At 45.4% G+C, this 20,540-nt stretch overlaps 1 protein-coding gene across 1 annotated transcript in view; it reads left to right on the forward strand.

Moving 5' to 3' along the window:
• The window catches only part of LOC138981957 (uncharacterized), a 36,745-nt gene extending 16,773 nt beyond the window's left edge, over window positions 1-19,972 (forward strand). The window contains exons 2-3 of the mRNA XM_070355140.1: window positions 14,960-15,482; window positions 17,454-19,972. Of these exons, the coding sequence (XP_070211241.1) occupies window positions 14,960-15,482; window positions 17,454-17,743 (813 nt within the window). The 3' untranslated portion in view covers window positions 17,744-19,972. The remainder of the gene's footprint in view (window positions 1-14,959; window positions 15,483-17,453) is intronic.
• Window positions 19,973-20,540: the final 568 nt, after the last annotated feature.

Consider the following 20,540-nt stretch of genomic DNA (forward strand, 5'->3'; position numbering starts at 1 on the left):
AGTGGTTGTGCTTGTTTCAGGTTAGAGTAGATGTGCACGGTAGATCAGCGATTAACTCCTCAAGGATTGAGGCCATTATTAGAATTGCAAATGTGAAACTCGATACCTGACGAAGTTGGCGTTTTAATCGGTTGTAAGTAAGTGAACGACACGGCCCGTACACCCCCCCCCCTCTTCCTCACACACACACACACACACACACACACACACACACACACACACACACACACCTACACCAGGCAGCTGCAACTGGTGCACTAGTGTTTCCTTTTTACCTCCGTCCGCCCTCTTGTCAGTTATAATGTATGCAAATGAGATACACTTGCATGGCGGACTTCTAATTCATTCTTCTTCAGTTAGGTCAGTGACTCAAACTCTTAAGTTCTCATCAAATGTTTGTTATGTGAGGCATTCTCAAAAACGTTGCGGTACTTGACACACCATCAAGGAAATGTAGTCCTATTAGCATTTGGACCGGGCATGAAAGTCGCTTGTTCATTTCAATGCTTGTAAATCTCTCAGGTGCCAGGAGAAAGGTTCCGTATAACTCTCGCTTACTCCATTACACATGTCGTATGCATAAAGAGCGCTTACTTCCCTTTGGTTATTTGACACCATCAAGGGCCAATTTGATTGTTTTTTAAATGAAACCGTGAGATCTGAATGTTACTTTATTTTTTCTATGATTGATCATGATGATTGAAAATGTGCCGTTATGTGTTTTCTACTGGTAAAACTGTTTCAACTTCTATATATATATATATACGACTAGTGTCTGTGTGTCTGTGTGTCTGTCTGTGTGTCTGTCTGTGTGTCTGTGCGCGATGCGCGGCCAAGGTTCTCGATGGATCTGTTTCAAATTTGGTGATCATATTCAGGTACACCCTGGACACAACCTGGTCGATGAGATATTTCAACACGTGCTCTCAGCGCGCAGCGCTGTGCGCGCTGAACCGATTTTGGTTTTTTTGGTCTGGATCCACTACCAGTAACTCTTCCTTATCTTCTCCAGTGTTTTCAGCCGCGATCATCTCCCTTCCTCCGTGTGGCGTCAATCCATATTCCCGTTACTACGTTACTATTTTTAGAAGGTCACTGCACGTTACTATTTTTAGAAGGTCTCCAGTGTTTTGCGCGTTTATCTCCTTTCCTTCGTGCGCTGGCGAAGCCGGCGTACACCCGGCAAAGCCGGGTCCCAGGCGCAGCCTGGTATTCGGCTCTACTTCTTCCCGGCGAAGCCGGTACCCGGCGAAGCGGGTAATCATCTAGTTGTAAATATGTGACAAACAGCTTGTGGGGGTTGAATAGATTCGACATTAAATAAACAATTTGAGAAACAAAGAGACTGAAATAAGCGTCATAAATGCATACGACATCACAGGTGCATTTGAGTAAGCTAAAGGCATGCGGCGGAACCAATCTCCTGGCACTTGAGAGAATAACAAGGATTGAAATTAACAATAAGCGACGTTCATCCTCTTTAATAAACGATTCAAACTGCAAGGGACCTCGTCCGCCTAAAACGCTCACACCATCTACCGTCTTGTTAGCATAAATTCAGAATGTGCTGAGCCACACGTGGGCGATATACTCAGCAGTGCCCGTGACAGTTCAGACCTCTTCGATCCTTACTAGTGCACACTGCTCATTGACAAGGATAAGGTCAGGGGCCCCAGACGTCTGGGTCCCAGTGCTGGCAGCTCGTATTTCTCACACCTTGTCCCCCGCTCCGTCCACCTCACGTACGTGTGAATGACTGATATGTCTTCGCTATAGACTCCACTTTGCTTTACGCTGTGTCAGTTTTCACAACGTCGAGCGTACGATGAGCGTATGCACTATCGTGTGAACGTGTGTTGTTGAGGTTCACAACGTTCTTCCTGTAGGATTTTGTGTGTGATGGGTGTCCGTGATTTGTAAAGACGAGGTTTCCTTGTTGTGTAAATGAGCTGTTGTGTGTGATGCACAGCTGATCGATTGTACCCCTCTGTCGAAAGAATGTGACTGTTGCGACGGGTTTTCTAGTTCAAATACTGAGATAGATTGATGAATAACAAAATGAATAGATAGACAAGTACGTAAATAATAGAATGAATGAATAGACAAATAATTAAATAATCAATTGATCAACAACGAACCACATGGTTAGTTTTAGCATCGTTTACTGAAAAAAGTGTGGATAGCTAGAAGAAAAAGACTCTCATTGGCAGTCATGATGTTTCATCCACTTGCGCTCACGCTCTTCTTTCTTTTCTTTTTTCTTCTTGTTTTTTTAGGGGAGTGGGGGTGGCTAGGGACGGGTGAAATGGAGGGAGGGACAGAGCGGGGATAATGGGCGGGTCTGGGGGCAGCGAAGAGGACATGATGATCCGGAGATGGGGGAGATCATAAGTGTTTTAGGGGGAGGGGGGGCGACCTGTTTGCCGCTTTGTTAGGCACCTGCCCTTTTCTGCCGCTGTCGTCCAAGCTCCGCCGCCTGTACAGTGGAACCCCGTTTTTCACCCCCCCCTCTCTCTCTCTCTCTCTCCAATTTAAGACCCCTTCCCTTTTAATGATGTTTCTATCTATTGGTGTGGGAGAGCTGTTGACCACACCTGATCTGCACCTTGACCCGACCTCGAATGACTTGACCGCCTGCACTCAGTGCAAGCCACCTGGTCAAGGCGCCTTGTGGTCATCTCTAGTTAAAATTAATATTAAAAGTCCTACGGTTTTGAGCCATTAAGGACTTGAGTGTTTGTCCGCTTTCAAAAAGAGGAAAGAAAGAAACAAAAAATAAGGAGAGGAGGGCAGGGGGTGGGGTTGAGTTGATAATGCTCTGTGGAATTTGTTAAAATGAAAAGTAGTTAAGATGTTTCTTGGTAAGAATTATAAGTCTGTATTCTATATCTTGAATAACGGGCTTGTAATATTATTTTTTTTTTTTTCAAATCGAGTTAAAAAGTGGAACCTTTCAGGATCACCAATAAAACCAAATAGATGAGCAAGTAAGAGGAACACGAACAATAAATCTCAAAACTTTTTACAAATAAAAGGATTAAGATGTAAGCCACGAAGGCCGTGGTAATAAAAACAATATGTACAGTTTGGCGACTAGTGGGCCTTGGGTGAGGATATGTTGTCTAGAAGGTAGTCGCTGGAATCAGGAGGGATGGCGGGAGCCACTCGACCTCAAACTGAAACACGCTGATGTGATAATCTGGGCTTAGTTATACCCACAGCCCCATGTCCGAGTCCCTGACCAGTCGGCACAGCAGCAAGCTGTGTGACCAGCCTAGAGAACTGCTACTGCGCAGATAATCCTGGGGACTCAGACCATGGAGCTGCATATGGTCATATAAGGTTTTAAAGGTAATTCTATTTGTAGCGCATGGAGCGAAAATGTGTTGAAATGAATAGGGTTCTCCACAATGGCAGGACTTGTTAAAGATATGGAAGTGGCAGCCGCCGGCACGGAGGCGTCTGAAGATAGTGAGGAGGTTTGTTGGGAGATCGGGGTGTAGATCGTTCATATCAATGGGTTGATAGGACAGAGATGTTACGTACTGACTTCGAATGAGTTTACGGATTTTACTGTAGAACTCGGTTACTGAGTAGCCGATGTTAGTGTTAGCTGGGCTAGATTCTGCCGCTTCTTTGGCAGCGACATCCGCCAGTTCATTTCCCCGGACCCCTACGTGAGAGGGGACCCAGAGAAATGATACGGATGTGCCGGATGAGATTAACTGGTGACATATAAAGAGGATTTCTCTTTGTAGCTCTGCCCGATTTGATGTGTTTCGATGCAGAGCTTGTAATGAAGAGCGCGAGTCAGAGCAGAAAACTACCGCACGCGGTGTGACTGGGAGGTCATTTATAAAAGTGCATGCCATGAGCAAGGCAAATAGCTCGGCTGAGAATATGGAGATGTCTTTATTAAGAGTATATTTCCTTGAGATTTTGAGATCTGGGATCACAAAGGCGCAGCCAACGCTGCCGTCTGCAAATTTGGATCCGTCAGTAAAGACTTTTAAATGCTCCGAGAATTTGTAGTTTAGGGTTTCTTTTGTAACAGTAGCTAGGTAGACGGGGTTATCTTTTTTGGTAGTATTATCTTCACTGTCGTATATGATAGTAGGGGTTTCCTCAAGCCAAGGCGGGTAGGAGGGCGGGGGGACCCTGGCCAGCTCACTGACCTTCACCCCGCTATCGGCTAGAATGCGGTTTACTGTGTCGGATAAGGGTAGCGTTTTGGCCAAGAGTTGAGTGCTATGTTTGGTGTTGGCCTCATAATTTTGGTGCTGAGGAAAAAAGTCAGTCAGGACCTCGCAGGCAGAGTTCTCTACCGCGTGGGCTCTGACAGCATACTGAGCTGAACGGAGTTTTATCTCATCCACAAGGGGCAGCCACCCACACTCGCTGTAGACTCGACTCTTACTCGCTTGTTGGGAGAGTCCCAGAGCTATTTTGAGCGCCCTGCACTCTATAATAGCCAGTTTTTTCATGAGCGCCGGGCGCGTCGCGAAATAAGCTTCGCACCCGTAAAGGAGGCGGGAGCGAATTAATGCCCGCACTACCTCTGTGACACACTTACGCCCTCTGGCCCAGGATTGGGACGCCAGGTAGCGTATGATATAAAGATCCTTGTTGGCCTTATTGATCAGATGTTCGATATGACTGGTCCAGTTAAGTCGGGTATCGATGATAACGCCGAGGAACTTAACTTCTGAGCTCGGTTTGATAATATCACAACCTATCTTTATACTGCAGTTCCTGTACAGTTGTCTACGGGAGACAACAAGAAAGACTGTTTTATTTGAGGCTAGTTGGAAGCCGTTGGTGTACATATATTGACAGAGGTTGTCGATTTTAGTTTGGTAAGAAGATAAGTCAACAGTGTTGGTAACTCTGTTATGGCGTGGTCTATTAGTGTCTATTAAGGCGAGGTCGTCCGCATACAGAAGTACACTGGCACCGTCAACCTTAACAGAAGTAATGTCATAGAGCATGATGCTGAATAAGTTTGGCGCGATGATACTGCCCTGGGGAACCCCCATGTCCAGCGCATGGGTTTCGGACACCGAAGAGCCCACCCGGACAGACATCTTGCGATTGCTGATGAAGTTTTTGATGAATTGGTACATGTGGCCAGAGACACCGATTCTGCCGAGTTTTAGGAGTAGACGAGCATGCCAGACGCTGTCGTACGCAGATTTAATATCAAAGAAGGTTCCAAGAAGAGAATTATTACTATGTGCCAAGGTCTTTTTGATTTTTTCAGTGACGTGCACAATGTGGTCCGCACACGAACGACCTTGCCTAAAACCTGCCTGGCATGTAGGAATGATATTGTGTTTATTGAGGTGGAACTCCAGCCTCTGGTTCACCACACGCTCAAAGATCTTGCTGAGGTGGGGGGTTAGTGATATGGGGCGGTAACTGCCAGGTAGATTGCCCGGTTTTCCGCTCTTCAATACTGCTACTACTTGTGAGTCTGACCACGCTGCGGGGATAGTATCCTTTAACCAGCATAGGTTGAAAAACTGAGTGAGCAACTTAACAAAGTTAGGTGGTAGATGTTTTATCATGTGATATGATATTGGGTCTAAACCTGTGGATTTTTTTGGGTCTTTCACAGAAGAGATGGCGTTTTGGACTTCTTTTGCCTTAAACATGCAGTTTATAGGCAACTGGTTGTCATCTGGGGGGTATGTGAAACCCTTCTCCTGATCTAACCTATAATTGAGTCGTTCAGTATCTAGGGATTTTGATTGACTATTTTTGGCAAAGGTATCTGCTAATAGGTTTGCCTTTTCAGAGTCAGTTGTGGTCATTTTATCACCCGATAGTAGTGGCTTTTCTTTAGTTCTGTATCTACATTTAAATCTGCGGATTTTCTTCCAGATTTTGCCACAGTCTTTGTAATCTTTAGTTTCTTTGTGGACAAAGTTTTCCCAGTTTTGAAGTTTAGCCTCAGCGGTGATCTGGTTAAATTGTATTTCAGCTGACTTCATATTCGTGAAGTTAGCGTCTGAGCAGTGCCTGAGATATGTCCTAATGTGATATCGCTTGTTTGCCAGGGCTTCATCACAGTCTGCATTCCACCACTCATTCCTTTTGGCCTTACAGTTAGGATTTACTGATTTAAGCGGAATGTGATTATTGGCAGCAGTGAGTATACATTGACGTATGTTATTGTAAGAGGCTTCGATGTCATCCGTAAGGAGAGTTTCCTCCCTGACACCCTCGAGCTCCGCACGGAAGCTGTCCCAATTTGCCTGTTTGTAATTGTACTTTTTTCTGACCTCCGAGTTATTGCGATTAGGGGCGAAGTGGCGGAAGGTAAGAACAATGGGTAAGTGATCGGAGCCGAGGGCGTCCGGGAAAACGTTCCAGTCGATGTCAGTGACTATGGCATTTGAGCAAAGGGAGAGATCGATTGCTGACGGGGAATGGTCAGCTCTGTCTGGAAGTCTGGTTGCCGAGCCATCGTTTAGTATACAAAAGTCAGTTTCCAAAATGACGTCAGCAAGGTTGCTATTGGCATGTTTGTATCTAGGGTTAGCAGAGTCCCACAGAGGGTGGTGATTATTAAAATCACCCATCACGCACCAGTGTGCCCTGCCATGATCCAGGGATTTTAGCCAGTCGGTAGTTCCTTTTTTATTACACCCGTGGGGGTAATATATGTTAACTATGTTGAGGTTTTTGGATCCTTTTATTTCGATTTCAACAGCACATGTACTGAGATTTTCTGAACTAGGGATGAGAGGTGCAAAGGGTTTGTAATTTAAGGAAGACTTTAGATAAATAGCTGTTTGAATGAGTTGCCCTGAGCCCTTTTGCTCTACTGTGGGAGGGAAGTCAAAACCATCTATAGAAGGCAGTAGGGAGCGTTTTCTCTTGACTGACTGGATAACTAAGATGTCAGCAGAGTGATTTGATATATAATTATATAGCTGAGAGAAGTTAGAGTTGATAGAGCGACAGTTCCACTGTAATATGATAAATCCGTGACCGCTTTCACCTTGTTCAGCCATTTTAACACGCACAAAGAAGGTAAGTTAAAGGGCAGATTTAAAATAGGTTAAAAAGTGGTTTTAACAGCTTTCATATCCGTCACGGACAACTGCTTGGCACCAGCAAGAGCGCCCAGCGCCAGAGTGGCGCCGCCCGGAATGAAGCGTTCAACCTTGGTGTTGGAGAGTTGTGTGTATGTAGCTGAGAGGGAGTCGATCAGGTCGAGAGGACTCTGCATCTGTCTGGCCTTAACCATGAAGCCGAGGCACTGCTCGATGAAACCTTGAAGGCCTCTTTGTTGTTCATTTAAATTTGCATATTGCTCTCCTGTTTTTAGCTTATCTAGTGCAGCGTCGGCTAGCTCAAGCTCTGCCTTCTCCTGCTCCTCCCTCATCTGCTGCTTTATTTCCTGTTCAGTTTTAAGTTTGTATTCTCTGAATCTCTGGGCCAATCCCTCCTCCATTCTCCCCATCAACCTCTCGAAGAGCTGCTCTTCTTTCGAGTCCTCCTTCCTGTTCTGGGCTTTGCGTAGGAGGGAGGCCTTTAACCCGGGGGTCCCATGAAGCGGCGCCTCTGCCCGAGCCGTCTGAGACTTACAGGGCGCCTGGGGGCCAGGATTTGGATTTTGCGAAGTTGTTTGGTGCTTCGCGGTTGCAGCAGAACTGTCCGCATGAACTGGAAGGAGTGTATTGTCATGTTCGGTCATTTTGTTTTTGATTTCTTGTATTTTATTTACTTGCCCACCCAGGGGGGGTCTCTGGACAGCCAAAGAGTACCCGGACCGGGGGGTTGAGGTCCGCCGGATCGGTTGCGGAGGGGGACGCCAGAAGGAGTCCCTCATTTCCGCTGGGGCAGTCGCTGTTTTATTTTGTTGTTTGGCGAGCTCGCGCCGCGCCCGATCCAGGGCCTCAGAATATGGTATGTATGCTGCCGACCTGATCTTATTGGCCTGCAGCCTCAGTCTCATTTCCGGGCATCCAAGATAAGCGGCGGAATGCTCGCCCTTGCAGTTTACGCAATGTTTGGCCTTGGTGCACGTCGCTCCGTCGTGGCCCTTGGAGCCACATCGGGGGCAGATCTGCACTTTTGATTTGCATTGTTGTTTTAGGTGCGATAGTCTCTGGCACTTCGTACAGCGCCGCACTGGAGGAGTGTAGGGTTCGACGCCGTACACCTCACTCTCCAGAACGACGCTGTCTGGAAGAATTGCCGTTGTAAACGTGACACGGACCGCCTGAGACGGTTTCCCATCCCTAAGGAGAAGACGGCGAAAAGATCGAACCGAGGAGGGGCCCTTTTCTACAAGACTCCCATCCTCCATCCGGACGCGCACGCCCACTGCCATCTCAGACAGGTCTGTTCCTGAATGTATTGTGGGTATGCGTTTAATGACACCTTCGGTTGTTACCTCCGGACGGTGGCATTTCACTTTGATGCCGCCGATCGAGTCCAGCCTCAATAGCTTGTTTTGTTGTGATGCTGAGGAGCACCCTACCAGGACGCTCCCAGCTGCCAGCATGCGTATTTCTTTGACCTCGCCGATGGCAAGGTCAAAAGTTTTTTTCCTCCTGAGGCCGAGTCCCTGCAATGTTGCAGGGCCCTCCTTCAGGTCCTGCACCACCACGGGGAACTCTAAGAAGGAGGGAGGAGGTTGCTTGGGTTGGTAAAGAAGTTTTCTTCGGGGTCTTTGTTTTGTGTGTGTGTGTGTATTGGCAGGTGGTAGTGGCTGTTGAGTTGTCTGGTTTTCTTGTGATTCAGTTAGGGGTTGGGAGGTGTCGACCCCCCGGGCAGATGTTGCATGGGAAATACCTGTGTTTCCCTGAAGAGGGGGACCCTCGCAGAGGACCTTTTGCTTCTTTTTCTTTTTGGGCTTCTTACGATTGACTTCGGTGAAGTCTTCCTCAAAATGATCAGTAATCTGAGAGCGTGGGGGGCTATCCCGGAAGAGAAGAGATTCCGGAGAGCTCTGCCCCCCCTCAGGGTCGTCCTCCCGCAATCTCTTTCTCTTGAAAGGAGAAGATATGCTGGTTTTCTCATTGGTGATTGCTTTATTAAGCTGTTTGGATTTTGGGGACTGACCAGTCCGGCTGGCCCGGTCAGTCTCATTCAGTGATTCCATGGGAATATCTGGGGCGCGGTCAGAACCGCTTGCTGTTTGGTCCATATTAAGGGACCAATCTTGCTCCCTCAGAGCAGTGGTGTCCGTTGGAAGGTAGTTATCTACCCAGATGAACGTTTCCCGCCTATCAGCAAAGGTGGTGTTTGGCAGTTTGTGTTTAGCAACTTGGCTCATCACTTACAAGGTACGGTACGGTCACCAAGAAAAAACAAGCCAAACAGCTCAGGGTTAAAAAGGCAGGATAAAAGCAGGGCAACAAAAGCGTCCCTAGACAAAGAGTGAGCTGAAGCTCACCCCTCTAGCGACTTTCACTTCTCTCCCGAGAAACACGAGGACTCCTGCAGGGCGAGTGGGAACGCCACCAAGGGCAGCTAGCCCCCTTTCTGGACCCACGCCAAGAGCAGAGGGAGCTGTGTCGTGTGTTTAAGACACAACGAAAATGTGATTGTCCCCCTTTACCCTCAGGAATTCGGGAGAAAATCGCTATTTGAGCACTGACTTGGCTATGTAAGCTCGAGGTGCGTTAAAGCAGTCGCTATGTAATCAGCATGTTTGCTTGTGAAAGAACGCACTCTACGGGCCAGCAACTGCAGTGAATTACTCGTGCTGAGTGTGACATCTCTAGGTCACATGTTCCGACATTTCAATCGGTTGCACGCGCGTATTTATTTCAACTGTTCAGTTGTGGCTGAAACAAAATGTTGGCTCAAGTGTGTGATTCTTTTTTGCCCAGTAAAGCAATGTTCTGTTTATTACAATAACATTACAAGTATAAAATGAATAGGAATCGGTTGGGAAAATGGTTCGTTGTTGGTTTTTTCATGTCTCTTCAAACTATAAGCCGCTTAGATGGCTTAAAGAGATTCTATTGTGTGTAGCATAATTATGCCGCGTTACAGATTTTATCCACATTATTTCATGCCATAAAACACTTCTAGTGGCGCTGTTTTGACTTCGAGGGATGTTCTTTAATGTATTTGTATCACGGGTTACCTGCTTCGCTGCGCTTAAATGTCACTTATGCTATTATTTGCACTTTGAACATGGTTCACACTTTCTTGTTTATCAATATGAGTCACTATGTTGCATGTTTGATTGTTTTCTGAACTATTTGTGGACTTTAGAAACCATTGGAGTGCATTTTCTGGGCCATGCATTGGAATCTGTGTTGTGTGTCCTCAGAAAGACTGCAATCTGGCCCGTTAATAACAGACTACGGTGGTCCTACCCGTTATGATAGCTCCTTGTGTTGGGGAAAATGGCGGGTTTGGGTGTTGAGTGTATGGGCTACACATATTATTAGCCGTGTTTGCAGGCGAGAGAGGACCTCATGCGCGGGGTACTGCTGACATCATGGTGTAGCATTGCATGTGGCTGTATGACGAAAGACTAATTGGTGTGTATCGCGTTTATGAAGTAGTGCAGACATTGATGAAGTGCCAGTCATGAAGTCATTATGTGTGTTTAAATGGCAGCGACGACAACATCGGTGTGCACCATGTAAAAGCACGTGATGCCAAGTATGAAGTCCCCCACTGTAGCTAAACACTGGTAACTAGAAAAAGGGGCGGTTCAGCCCGCAGTCAGCAAAGACAACGGAACCGTGACGCAGTGTTACAGTTCAGGTCTTTGACACTTTTGGTTTAAACGATTTATTGAAATATTCTCCTAACCTTCGTGGTTGAAAACGACGTTAAACACCAAATAAAGAAAGAAAGAAAGAAAGAAATATTCTCCTTACAGTTGAAGAGATAATAATTAAAAAAAGAATAACCAACCAACCATTCAAATATTCTGCAAAATACAGTGCACAAGCGTGCAATGGATCACAGCATACTAAGCTGATAGTTTGGTTCTTGTGTTCGCTGGAAAACTCAAAAGCCATCCTAAGTTGATAGATTCAGCGAAGGATGGTTTGTTGGTCGTTGACCAGTCATTAGCATCCCTTCAGCCTATTTGGCTATGCGGGACCAATTCAGTGTAGTGAAGGAATGACAGAACGCAAGATGAATATATAAATGTGCAGCTGTCTTTTTTTAACTTTTTTCTTTGGCGACCATTTAACTTCCGTCAAGGCCGAAAACACCCCTTATACCTTTGTCGTCAAGATGTTTTCACTTCATTTACAGACGACTATTTACTTCCACCCTTGTCCAAAAGACGTCTATTTTCTTGTCACCGATACCGTGCGTATATTGTATCCCGAGAAGTGAATTCATCCACAAAATACTACCCCTAGGTTCTTCATCCCCGCCTTATCCCATTGTTAGTCGCTTCGTGAAGTGTCTCGGGTTCCTTCCCCGCCAGGGTGCTGCTAGCGATACTTTTGCTGAAGACAAACAACTCCAATCTATTCTGTACCTTTGGAGACAAAAAAACTCTAGTCTATTCTATACTCCTTTCAAGACAAAGACGCACTTCCTTCTTTCCTACCGCGGTAGGTTTGATGGGCTTTTTGGGGTGGAAGACGTCTTCAGCTGCCTCCAGAGCTTTGTTCTTTAGCGCAAGGACCCTTGTTCCTTTTTTGGGAGAGTTTGCTGACAATATTTAAAGCAAACAGAAGTAGGGGAGAGAACAATGAACTACCAGCCTCGGGGTAGCGGCCCTTTGTGGCCCTGACCCTTCAGGAAGGATGTCTGGACAGAAAGGTCAAGACAGGGAGAAGGGGAGGACAACTTTTCTTCATCCTTCACGCACAATGAGAACAAAGCGAAAAGGGAAGTCTTGAGTAGGTTTGTAAGCCACCCTTCAAACACTAAATGAAAAAAGGAACGCTCGTTTCTTTTTGTTCACACGCTGAACAGAAAAAAAGAGCAAGGCGAATCGGCCTTCTTCTTCCACTCTTGATGGTGTTCTTTCAGGTGTTCTGAAACCTGATCACCTCCTCAGGGAGCAGAAAGCGGCTCGTTGTGTTATTCAAACAATGGTTCATTTCAGCTGGCGAGATCGCTTCAGCTACCGTCTCTAACAAGCAAGCAATTATCGAGAAAGAACAAATTCGATTTGGAGGAGTGGGAAACAACTTGCATGCATGCATGAGTTCGGTGCATTTTCCACAATTTGGCGCGTCCTGTTTTTTGTTCACTTTTTGATTGTGCTCATAAAAAGTGAGCAACTTTCCCTTGTAAACTGCAGTGCTGGCTAGGCAGCGTGTTGATTTTTCATTAGTTTGCACCGAACGCTGTTGCTACGAGTGTGTTTGTAAAAGCTGCTGTTAGTTCTAAATCAATGTGCTGTCTCGTTCCTTCTGATAAAGCTGTCGGGGTGTATGTTTCAAAATTAACTTTCCAGATGCAATAAATTGGCGGTCTTGCGCACTCGAACTACAAAGCAAACACTGCCGTAAGCCGTTTCGTTCGATTTACTGCTTCGATACTTTTGGTCAAAGAACCTTTTACGTTGAAATTGGATGTTTCAGTTATGTTGGGTATATGCAAAGAGTATAATAGATTTAGGATTCGTGTTGAGTTATCTTTGGAAAGACTCGTCGATTTATAATAAGGACACGAGTTCGGGTGAATTTTAGGCGTGTTCCAGTCTGTCCGTATGGTTCGTTAGTTCGCTCTCATTTAGTCAAAGCTTGGTTGTGTGTGTGTGTGTGTGTGTGTGTGTGTGTGTGTCGGTGCTTGCGTGCGTGCGTGCGTGCTGGCTTACGTGCGTACGTGTGTGTGTGTGTGTGTGTGTGTGTGTGCGTGCGTGCGTGCGTGCGTTTCATTCTAATCTCCAACTTAGCGTGTCTGCCGGCACTCTCTGTCATCGTCATTTTCATGTTTACTGAAGAGTGGGATATTACGCCATTCTGTGTTGCTGTCAAAAGGAAAGTTGTAGCTTTAAATATGCGCACCTATTTGTCATTGTCTATTTAATATCACAAAAGCTGTTGACAAATGCAGATAAGCTTGGGAGGAGCTGAAAGGGAGGGAAGGTGCTGGGGGGGGGGGGGAGTGGGCTGAGGGTTAAATGGAGGACAGGGGGAAGAACGTGACAGTGATGTATGCACGCATGTCAACGGTTACTTGATACTTATCGGCACTGCGCGTGCTGTAAAATACGTGTCTGATGTAACGACTGCCTACAAAGTAAAATAATAAAAGTTTTCATGAGCTTGTTTTATTTTCTTCGTTGCTGTTTTTACAGTGAACCCCCCCCCCCCCCCCCCACCCCCCCTTTTTTTTATTAAGCCCTCCAACAATCTGAGGTAAAAAGTGAAAAGACTTTAAATCAGGGGGTCTTACAATGGGGCTTCGTTTGTACTTGTCTGTTGTCTACACTGCCACAAAGTAAAAATAAAATAAAATCAAGAGCTTTTTTTTCTTCGTTGCTAAATACACTTTCATTGTCACCACACGACGAATAGTATAGTATGGCTTTTTAAACATTATGATTTTATTGTCATCGTTGTTGTTTTATTCTGCGATTTTTTTGAGTTTGCTTTGTCCACACGCTGCCGCCTACAGTATATGATTCTTTGCATTGACTCACGCTTCATCGTTTGTTCATACGGATAAGTCTTTTGGGTTTGTTGACATTTAATATAAAAACACAATACAGGAAGGAGAAGAAGACAAAGAAGCAACAACAAAAAAGATTTTTTTAAAATTAAATCTAAAAATAAAATGACAGGAAGAAATGCACAGCTGAGTATGGCGACGGTCGCCACCAGTACATACAATAAATCCTTGACTTCCCGAGCCCAGGCTTCCATGCCACGTGGTTCAACAACCCCTCATTATGAATGATTTATGATGAGCATGTAACATTATCCAACAATAGGACGTTTAGGCAGGCAGGCGGGATAGATCTCTTCAGACAATAGCAACAAGTATGATGGATGATATATTCGGATATAACCCGTGCTGCATTGATCCATGGGCAGCCAATGAAGTAACGGAGCAGTCAAATGAACAGTCACTGTCACGCTGGTGTTATGTTGCCGTACAGACGAAGTCATCCTCAAAGAATCTGTGGACATTGGTATTACGACAGCCGCCGCATATAAACAAGTCATTGTCTGAAATAACAGACTTGATTAAAGACGCCTAGTCTGTGATTTTTGCCTTAAACTGTCTTATTAGTGTCAGTCATTGCGTCCCTTTTATGCAAAGCAGCTTGTTAACGCCTTTGAACTTTTTTTCTGTTTTTTTGTTGTTGTTGCTAGAGATCGAGGAGCTGTGGGGATGTAACGATGGATTGTCGAAAGAGAAGGGACCCGAGGATATAAATCAATTGTGCTTTGTTACATTTAGTGGCGTTTCGGATTTTTAAGGATACTTATAGCCGAATGTGGCCGATGTTTCTTTTTATTTTAAGCCATTTTTTATTGTTTGGTTTATACAAAATCATCGCACGAATTCAACGGAGGTAAGACCTGCATATTACACGAAGAAGTATCTTTGACTATCGGACTCATCGGAGTTTTGGTCAATTAGCTTTTCAATAGATGTAAACATGGAAAAATATACAGCAACCAAAATCTCTCTCTCTCTCTTTCTCTCTTTCTCTCTCTCTCTCTCTCTCTCTCTCTCTCTATTTGTCTGTGTCTTTCTTTCTCTTTCTGTATCGCTCTCTCTCTCTCTGTCTGTGTCTGTCACTCTCTCTCTCTCTCTGTCTGTGTGTGTCTCTCTCTCTCTGTGTCTCTGTGTGTGTCTCTCTCTCTCTCTCTCTCTCTCTCTCTCTCTCTCTCTCTCTCTCTCTCTCTCGCGTTCGTCGTACATATTTGCACTCATAAGATTGGAGCAGCACCATACTTGGTTTATCACAAACACCCATGCATTCAAACCCATTATCATAAATTCCTGCTAAAGTCACTCAACATCTCACTCCCTCCTCTGTCTGTTCCAGATGGCCTTGCCCAACTTCCAGGACCTGGCGCGCTTCTACCCGGGGTACTGGCACCACGGGGGACGCTACCACAACCACCACCTCCTGGCCATGATCGGCACCCAGCCGCAAGACGCCTCCCTCCTGCTGCACGATACGTCGGCCCTACGTCTCTCCTACGCCCTCAACCGTATCGGGGGACGCCATTCTCTGGGGCGTCAGCTCATCCGCCTCTCCAAGTTCGGCCACGACAGCATTTCTGGCGCTGACGGCTTGGAATACATGTTCCACCCTATCGCTTACGGCCCGTTCTTGGCCGACAAGTATGGTTACCCCAGCGTGTCAAAACTGCACGAACAGGACCCAGTGAGCACGAAGAAGAACTTCTGGGGCCGACAGGGCATCTTGCGCGTGATTACCTACACCAAGGTCAAGAACATGCCTAAAGGTCACGTGGCGCTGTGGGACTGCAACCACTTCCACGAGAGCAAGGACTGGATCGCCGGCCACAGTCTTATCACCGTGGAGTTTTGGGAGTCGCCTGGTGAGTATTTGAGCTAATATAGTGGACCCCTAGATCCTCCCGTCCCATGTTTTCTGACAAACAAAAATCTGAGGAAATCATGTCTTAAGTAGGAGAGACTAAATGTACAGCCATGCGCGAAGACAGTGAGCGTTGCTGACGGGTACTGCCGGAGTAATCAGTATACGCAATCAGTGATCTCATGCTATTCGTGTTTTGCACAATAAAGTCCGCGACATTTAACTGATCTTACGAGATAAAACCTGTGACGTTAGCTAGTTATTCAATATCAATACTATAACAGTGACGTCAGCATAAACTCCCTAAGGGGCTGATGTTGTAGTATTCTTTAGTGTTACCAAGATGATGTTAAATGTATAATTAGTTCATAGGTCTTAGCACGAAAAATAAAGACAAGTCTGTGCTTTAACACATGTCGCGTGCATTATGAGCGCTTCCCTCTGTTTCTCAGACAAGTCTGTGCTTTTAAGACCCAGTTTAGTTTTTGAAACGGTGCCAAGACTGCCGTGAAATACGAGGCTAATCTGGCCACCTTAACGTTGACCCCCAGTTAGTGCACAAGAAGTGTGCAATTGTCACCCAGTGGAGTGTGCGAGGGTCGCCTTGAAGCGGTGTGATCACCACCCCGGGCTCAGCGATCGCCGTATCGGGGACTTATCTCCTGGGTTCAGTGCTCCCAGCGCAGGCTGACACCCAGGCCATTGTCTTCTTGATGGCTTAAAGTGTCAATGCTGCGTGGTGGCGTAAAGGTTGTCCTTAATTGAGCCCGAAGTCGACTTCGAGAAGTCTTTGTATCAAGAATTCGGTACCAAAGCTTCGTGCAGCCAGCTTCGTGAAGTATAGATTTCACCAAGTCGACTTCGCCCAATCAAATTGAGGCTTAAACTATATAACATGCGTTTTCCTTGGAGAAAGACCACGTCTCGATTTGGACACGTCACAAATTAATACCGAAAATGTACAGCTTGGCTGCTTCCAGTGAAGCGTGTGGATTGTATTTCTTCTGAAATTTATCTTAATTGGTACCAGTGTCAGTTGCGAAAATAATTCATCAAAAAATGAAGCCCAGAAAGCAGCTAGGCAGTTGACTTTTGATGTGTGCCCCATTTGAGGGATGTTTTTATCCGATGTACATGTCTGGGCAGATCTTACGACAGGGATCAGAATATTCTTGTACAGGAATAACAGTGCCTTTAAATCAAGTGTCGACTCGGCGCGACAGTCTCCCGTTGACTGGCTCACGTTACCGCCAACTCGAAGCGCCCTGAATGATATGGCGCTGTATTTGATCTACCTGTCTTTTTATCGTGTATCGATATCTTGTTGTGTTGATCTTGCAGCTTTATCTTGTCCGCCGTGTTGTATGCGAATTATCTTTTGTTTGAAAGGTGCTTGCTTTTTGTGTTGTGTCTATTTGACGATCGCCAGAAAGACGTTTTGTTAGATGACTTAGGTTTCAAAGGTGTTATGATATTAACACATCGCGCTATGCACTGTTTGTTGAAAATCTTATGTTTTCCGATCGAAACACTTATGATCGTATTTCGGGAAAAGAGGATTACAGTACTAGTGTAGACTTGCAAATAGGCCTAACCCAGTTTACACCCGGTGTTAATGCCAAGGACTCTGAAGTCAGTTGTAAGTGTACACCTGGACGTACGGCGTTCGCAGTTAAAGCAAAGAAACTGCAGAGAGAGCACGGAGATGCAAACCCATATTTAAAATGCCTCGTAGTATGTTATTTCAATAATTCAGTGATTGTAGTATTGCTTATAACAGACATACATGTGTGTTTGTCACTGGAAAGTTTGCCATAAACTTTGTCAAAGAACTGCAGGGAAAGGGAAAAGTGGGCACTGCATATAGAGTTAGCGAATCCTTGCAAGACAACTGAGATCGCTACAAGTAAGATAGAAACCTCCTCGTGACAAAACAGCCAACCTCACGATGCGTCATTTCTTGTCGTTGCAGATTCCAACTGTTCCACCATGGACAGTGAGCCCCGTTACCTGCACCACACCGCCGACCAGTCCGGAGGCAGCTCTCCCGGACACACCTCCAGAGGGGCTCACAGAACCTCCTCATCCTCCTCCTCGTCTTCACTCCCTTTAGTGGTAGAGGCCAGTCGTCCTCACCCCAAGCTTCGACACAAGCACTGGGAGAGACAGTTCATAGCCAAGCACCATTTGGCTCATGATGGCAGGGATGGTCATAGTGGAACGGAAGGCAGGGAGAACCACGCGCAACGCTTTCCTTCATAGCATTCTACTCTACTCCACCCTTTGTTTCCTTGTGTTCATTTCAAGCCTGATATTAATTGGGCAAAGTAAAGTTCGAGACTGTTAAGTCTTGACGATTTCAGCTTCGGACTCAATTAAGGCAGGCCTTTACTTTGTTCTACTTTGTTCTATCTGATTGGGTCTGGATATCCAGACGTCGCAAGACTCAGAATGGTGGCGATGGTCACTAACAATGAAGCACGAAGCAAACCATGCCCGGCAAACCAAACTCAAAAGCATTCTTCAGCCGTGTTCATCTTCCGCCATTACTGCACTGTCTTCAGTTCAGCCATCCTGTACCTCCTCATGACCAGACATGAACTTGACAAAAGCCGAGATGTTTGGAACTTGAGCACCTTGCTTCATGGGACGACTGTTGCAAGAATCTGCTATGCTCTCCAAGAACAAGCTACAAGAACTGAGCTAACAGTCCGTGGGTGTTCAAATGACAGCCTTCCTAGTCATAACGCTGCGTCGTTAACAATTGTATGGACAGAAACAACTTTGACGAGAGAGACCTTCAACTGCACAGCATTGTTTAGGTCAGATGTTGTAGTAATCGTTGTGTATGCATGTAGCAAGAGGCATATAGGGCATATATATGCGGGATCGTTTCTTACAGAGCAGTACAACACTACCCAGCCCAAAACCTCGGAAGAGAAGGCATTGCGGACTCCTCTGCTACTGTACATAGTTTTCTGCTAAAACTTGTACCTACATTTAACAATACCGAAGAAAGAGACCAAAGTAACATTCTTCAACATTTACAGTGTGTGCCTTTAGGCTAATCACCTTAACCTTACAGTTACACTGTTCAAGGTGTGTGCCTCAGTTTAGGCTAATAATCTTTGCCTTACACTCTTCATGTGTTGCCATTACAGTGGTGTATCAATGTAGGCTTTAACCACTCATGCCCAAAACGGTAGCGTTGTCGCCATTTTTCCTTGCACTGAAATAAATATTGAACTCCTATAAATGCACTATCGGCTTACAGTGTTAAAATCGGTATAAAACAGGGCTGTGAAGAATACCTGTGTGTGTAAAGTGCTCAAAACTGACTCAGAAAGGGAAGCCGGACTTGCCGAACACGTATTTCTACAAGCCCCATTGACAGTGACTTAATGTGGTGGCACAACAACTCCCACACTTTTCAAAGGAGCTGAGACGAGAGCGAGTGAAGTTACAGTGATGGAGTGTGGCAAGGTACGCCAGTGACAAGGGACACGACTCTTCTCTCTACTGCAGTTCGTTGTGCTTAATCCCCCGAATCCACACTGACAGGTGAGAGATGGTGTGGAAATGGGGCGTGGAATGCTCTGCACTTTTCCCTAGACCTATCATCTCGGTCCAGACGGGTCATCCTATGACCCCCATTGTGTCAAAACTAAGAGAAAACACATAAGACTGCAACACATTGGTGTTTATGCAATTCAGTAAGACTTTGAAGTCGGTGATACTCTGCGTGTGTAACTGAGACTTCAGACATGACGCCTATCATCGACTTGTTCCAGCTTTTGTGTGCCACTCTTAAAGGGAATGTAACTGTCGGTCAGTTTCAGACTCTAAAGATGCACCAGTGTGTGCAATTCAGACTTTTGTTGTTCAACCCTGTTGGTGCAATGATGTGGGGCTGTGCTGACGTCATTTGGTTTTGGAAGGGGGAAAGGGGATAGAGAGGTGCTGTGTAACTGATTTCAAACAGTAACTGCCTTCAGTGCATTTGCAGCCAGTGTTTTACGACTTCTTTCTTTGTATTTTGACCAAAATGAATTCTTCAATAGCTAATATTTATGGTAGATAGTACTTCTTGGAAGCAGTTTTGAGACCGGGTGCACACAGTGAAAAATGTCGTCTTCTGATGGGAATGGTGAAAAAAAATGACAAAATGGGCAGCTACTATTGTTTTCCTACTGTTTAAAGTCAGCTACTATTGTTTTCCTACTGTTTAAAGTCAGCTAGAGCGCACAATTGATTGATTTACATCCTCCATGCAACTGTTGAATTTAAAGTCATCAAGTCCCTGCACTCATCAATCGAGTTCGTAAAACATTCAGCGATGTTTTCTGCCTCTCGGTGTCTGACGGTTCATGCACACAAACACGCACACGCGTATAATATATATATATATATATATATACGCACACACACACACACAGGTACATCAGTGTGGTTTTGTTTTATTTTTGTCACAGCCACCACCCCCCCCCCCCCCCCCCCGCCCCCAACCCCCTTCCAAGCACGTGAACATTTACTGGTACGAAGCATTTTCATTATGTTTTATCTTAATACTATAAGTGGTGCCATTTTTTCGTTGTACAGTACCTGTATAACGTCAGTGTCCTTCCCATGCACTGACAGTCCCGTTGTTCGATGGAGGATGGGTGCCATTTTGTAAAATAATTGTCCTAAGCTTAAAGTATTCCTTAATTATATAATGATTACCATGCCGCCGTTTTTTGTACGCAAATCCTGATGAGTATTTGTCATCGGTCTCGTGGTTGTCATTGGTTATGAGCTCAAGTAAACTTGCCAAAATTCACCACATCATTTAGTATGTAATTATGCATATATATTTCATTGATGTCATATGATCCTAATGAACGCTCTTTCTCGCTTGAAATCAGTTTCTAATACAACTTATGCCTGTAACCTACAAGAGAAAGTAATGGACTGTAATTTTACCGTTAATTCTTGATTCCACATTGAATCGGGCAATGTTTGCCATTCTAACCTCTGTAGATTCCCGTCGAGAGGTGTAATTTTGGTCAAGCAATTTAAG

The sequence above is a fragment of the Littorina saxatilis genome, linkage group LG12, assembly GCF_037325665.1.
Source record: "Littorina saxatilis isolate snail1 linkage group LG12, US_GU_Lsax_2.0, whole genome shotgun sequence".
NCBI lineage: Eukaryota > Metazoa > Mollusca > Gastropoda > Littorinimorpha > Littorinidae > Littorina > Littorina saxatilis.